Here is a 4,776-nt window from a genome sequence, read left to right as displayed (position 1 = left end):
AGAATGTAACTATATATCTATCCCAACCACTTTGAATACACAGATACAAAATGGACATTCATCTGTATCCCCTTTTTATGTTAAGTTCATAATTTTCCTTTCAATTAAGATAAAAACAATTGAAAAATTCTTAATGTTAATAGGAAGACGTGGCTTAATGAATAATTCTACAAAATGCATACAGAGCCTTAAACATTTTATAAACACTGATGTAGTAATTCAGAGTCTCAGAATCTTGTTTAAAATTTTATATTTAAGGGTGTGCAGAATATAATCATACATAGTGACAAAACATTATAAATGAGCTAAATGCCCAGTAAGAGAAGAAATTTAGATTATGGTAACACCATTTGGCATTCAGCAGTATGGTGTTATGGTATGGTGTTAAGCAGTCATTGAAACTGTTTTTGAAGATATTTAGGTTTTTATAATATAATATATAGCAATTCAAATTTTGGAAATTAATGGCTAGAACTATAAGATGTTAATAATTGTATGCTGGGTGGTGGGATCATGGGATTACAGGTGATTACTTCCTTTTCTTTTTTTTTTTTTCATTTTCATTAGGGAAGGGTCTACGGGATGTCCAGGGTCTCAGTACTAGATTGGACTCGTAGTGATCCATCTGTTTATAGCCTCCCCGGCTGGGATTACAGGCTGGGATTACAGAGCTGGGATTACAGAGCTGGGATTACAGGCGCGCCACCACGCCCAGTCTCATTCGCCATCTCAGCGTGCAGCGGGGGTGTTACTTCCTTTTCAAAAGTTTCTGTATTATCTAAATTTTCTAGAACAAGGACATTGCTTCTGTAGTTAAAAAAGTCTTAAAAAGAGAAATATGATTGGAGCATTTCAGGGAAACAGATACTGCCTTCCCCAGAATCATCTTCACCAGCCTTTTTTTTTGGACTGAAACGGACAAGCAAATGCAACTAAGAGCCAGTGCTTTATCCTTTCAACTCGCCCTTTGGTGCTGGTATAAGAAAAGTAGCTGGGCGTGGTGGCGCACTTGGATGGCTGTGAGTTCGAGGCCAACTTGGGCGATAAAATAAGCTAAAGGCCAGCTTGATCTGCATAGCGAGACCCTGTCTCAAGAACACAAAAATAAAAAAAAAGCGGGGGGGGGGGTAGCAGACTGATGAGGCTAAATCTTCTTCTACTATAGTAGAAAGAAAAGTGTCATCACTGGGAGAGAACAAGAAACAACGAAGTGGATGTGGTGGAGAAATAAATGTTTGAAGAACAGCTATGAGGTTTCTAAACAGAACGTGAGCTGCTGTCTTATTCCTGTCCTTGTGCCAGCCATGGTGTGTACTGGGAGTCCACTGTTCTGGACCTGGCATCCCACTGGGGAGATGGTGCAGGACTGTATGTGGGACTTTATGGAGTAGCAGGGACCAAGAGGAACTACGGGGCATGATGGGTCTATGGGAAGACAACACCCAGTAGGGGAGTCGGGACTCTCTGAGGAGGTGACATCTGAGCTGAACGACAAGGAGTAGGCAGCCTTGTGAAGGTCTGTAGATGAGCCCTCCAGGCAGAGGGGTCATGGACTTCTGTCAGTGGCCGCTCAGTAGCTCCAGATACTTTAAATAACTGAAGGTTGTAGTACACTTTTTTAAAATACATTTACTGGAATTTATTCATAAATAATTACCACATTCTTAAAAAAATGCCTATGAATATGCTTGCTTCTAGTAGGAATAGCATGCAAAAGGATGCTGGTACCTTATTCCTCTTGCTCAAAGATCCTCATTATGAAGCATTTTTGGTTTTTTGGAGACAGGGACTCATTATGCAGTTCAAGCTGACCGTGAACTCACTATGTAGCCCAGGCTGGCTTCAAACTTGTACCAATTCTCCTGCCCCAGCCTCCTGAGTGCTGGGATTACAGGTGTGTGCCACCACACTTGGCTGTTAGGAAGCATTATGTAAGGAATGTCTACTGTCTAGATTTGACAGAACAATGCTAATTCCAACAGCAATGGAAATAGGAGTTGTTTATTATCTAAGATAAAGATGACCTTAATGAGTCTCTTTGTCCAAGGAAACTGTTGCATAGAGCATCTGAAAAGTTTTATGTTCTGTAATGCAAAAAAGCCAGGCTCTACTGCTTCTCCAAGCCTCACTTTCCTCCTCAGTAGAGTGGGGATGGCAGAGACTGATCTCACAGGGTTCTGAGGGAATAACAGTGGATACCAAGTGCTTAGAACAGTCTGGCCTCCGGTACCAAAATTGACTCAGAGGCCTCGGCCTTGAGGCCTGAGCTCCAAGGTCAGCCCCATCCATTACACTGCACTCCAGTGTTTCAGAAGAGGATTTGAAAACTATTCTGCAATGTTTTCTGGAGAGCTTTCCTCAGCACTGGCAAGCAATGCTGGAGCCAATCCTTGCAGGTTGCTCCTGAGCGATGAATCTCAGCAGCCTGCCAGCCCAAGGGACAGAAGGTGGCAGAAGCATTTGTACCAGCTCCTCTCTGGCCACTGCTCCTTCTCTGAGAGGGATTCCTGCGACCTAAACTAGCTCACCTCCGACACAGTGCTCAGCCAAGGGCTCGAAGAGGTCAAACGTAGATGTGGCTCCATCAGACATGGTGATGAACTTCCGATGCCCGTAAGGGTGTGGCGACCTCACCCTTCCCATCTTCCCATACAAGGCTGTCTGGATGTGTCCGCTTTTCCCCCAGATCAACGGTGGAATGTATCTGAGAAAGAAGAGCAGTGAGGTCAATTTTCTCCATGTTCTTTGGACAAAGCTTTTGACCTATTTAAGCTTTTTCCTGACACATTCTGTACATGAAGCATGAGGGGTTTTAAAAATTTTTTATTATTATTATCTTCCACTTATGCCATGATTCATTGCCTTTCCACTCATTAACACATGCTGCCTATATCAGATTGGCTCCAGAAATCAACCAGGACATACTTAGAGATTTTAAATTTAAGGTGTTAAGTAATTCAACATGGATTATTTCCATAGGCATAAAAAGAATGCAAGTAATACATTCTGAACACATTTTAACCTGACAAAGTAAGCTTTATTATTATCAAACTTAGTGCTCACTTCTTTCCCTACCCTTGACAAGATGGGCCACCACTGTAGCTGTTGCTCTATCACTGGGACCTAATGCTCTTGGCGACACTGGGAATGGCTGCAAACTCATGTAGGAGCCTACAAGTCTTCTGGTTTGTGCATGGGAGCACCAATGCATCCCCCACACGATGTGCTAGAAGGGCAGAGCAGTGGAAGTAACTGTTGTGCTCATTAAGGATAAAGGCTCGTGTGCCTAAGTAAGAACAAGGCCTGCCCTACAACCATCGTTTGTGAAAATGCAAGTGACACCAGGCTTGGGTAGGAAACGCAAAAAAACACAAAGTAGTAAATTACTGGGAAAAGAAGGTGTCCCAGGCTACAATTAAGTGACCACAGGTCACAGCCATAGTACAAGGTGATCATCCATTTACTGAAACTGCTACTGGTCTCTTGCCCATGGCTTTTCTCCCAAGCTCAATGGTTGGCCTGGATGTGCACTCCACATAAAGTAGAATAACACAATATAGCACAGTGAGGACATTAGTCTTTCATCTCTGTACTGTGTCACAGTGGTATCTTATTAATAATTTACCTAAACCTATTTGCCAACCCATGCTTATCATTTTTCTCAAAGCCAGATGATCCCAGAGGCCCTTCTTTGATTTACTTTTTGTGGATGTAATTAAAGAAATTACACAAAGTTAAGAGACGTGCAACTGTCACTTAAGCCACTTCCCAGACAAGTTCCTGGGGGGGGGGGGAGGGGGGGAAAGAATATTTTAAAATTGGAAGAATATGTAACACTAGGTGCAGAAGTGATGGCATTTGGAAAGCAGTTTAAGGAATTTGTAAGAGTTGAGTGGATTATGAAAGTAACAAAAAGAAACCTTAAAAACATTACATCAACGGGGTAACTGAATACTATATAGCATTTATCTTTGTTATCTATAAAGGGACCCACACTTCAAAGTTGGACCCAAACTGTACATATGGGGAGAGGAATGAACCAAGAAACCAAACTCCTGAATATGCTTATTGTTATGGCCTAGATCTAGTGTCTCCCAAATCGTCATGTGCTCAGAGATGGGACCTTTGGAAGGTGACTAAATTTTGGAGGTATCATTTTTTTTTTTTTTTTTTTTTTTTTTTTTGTGGAACCGGGGATTGAACTCAGGCCCTTGTGCTTGCCAGGGAAGCACTTATTCCACTGAGCCATCTCCCCAGCCCTTTTTTTTTTTTTTTTTTTTTTTCATTTGCTTTTAAGAAGCAAGGTTTGGTCAGAAGTGGTAGGTTATTGTGGGTATGACCGAGGAGGCTGTATCTCCCTTCATGGCTCTTTTCTGTATTTTCTCGGCTTCCCATCCACCATGCTGTGAGCAGCTCTCTTCGCCAGGCCCTTCTGCACTGCAGTCAGCTGACTATGGATTAAAACCTGAGCCAAAATGAACTCCTCCTTTAAGATGCAGATATTGGGTATTTTGTCCCCAAAATAAAGGAAGTGACTATGGCAGATTTTGGTACCAGAGAAGTAGGGTCATTGTTGAGATGTTAAGCTTTTGGAACTGGCTTATGGGAAGGCTTGGAGATGCTAAACAAGTCTTAAAAATGCTATAAATAGCTTAGTGAGAGATTCTGGGTGGGGCTCTGAAGACCAGTATGCTGACAGAAACACAGATGGGAAAAGCCAAGCTACAGTTTTCAGAGGGGAGCAAGGACTCCACTGGCAGCTGGACTCCAGGCCGT

The 4,776-nt window shown here is 42.5% G+C and overlaps 1 protein-coding gene across 1 annotated transcript in view; it reads right to left on the bottom strand.

Moving 5' to 3' along the window:
• The window catches only part of Abhd2 (abhydrolase domain containing 2), a 105,617-nt gene that overhangs the window by 36,425 nt on the left and 64,416 nt on the right, over positions 1–4,776 (bottom strand). Inside the window, exon 4 of the mRNA XM_004623289.2 lies at positions 2,529–2,704. Within this exon, the coding sequence (XP_004623346.1) occupies positions 2,529–2,704 (176 nt within the window). The remainder of the gene's footprint in view (positions 1–2,528; positions 2,705–4,776) is intronic.

This window comes from Octodon degus, unplaced genomic scaffold, assembly GCF_000260255.1.
Source record: "Octodon degus isolate 3935 unplaced genomic scaffold, OctDeg1.0 scaffold00002, whole genome shotgun sequence".
In the NCBI taxonomy this organism is placed as follows: Eukaryota; Metazoa; Chordata; class Mammalia; order Rodentia; family Octodontidae; genus Octodon; species Octodon degus.
Note: the sequence above shows the minus strand (reverse complement) of the source record. Positions and strands in the feature narration are given on the sequence as shown.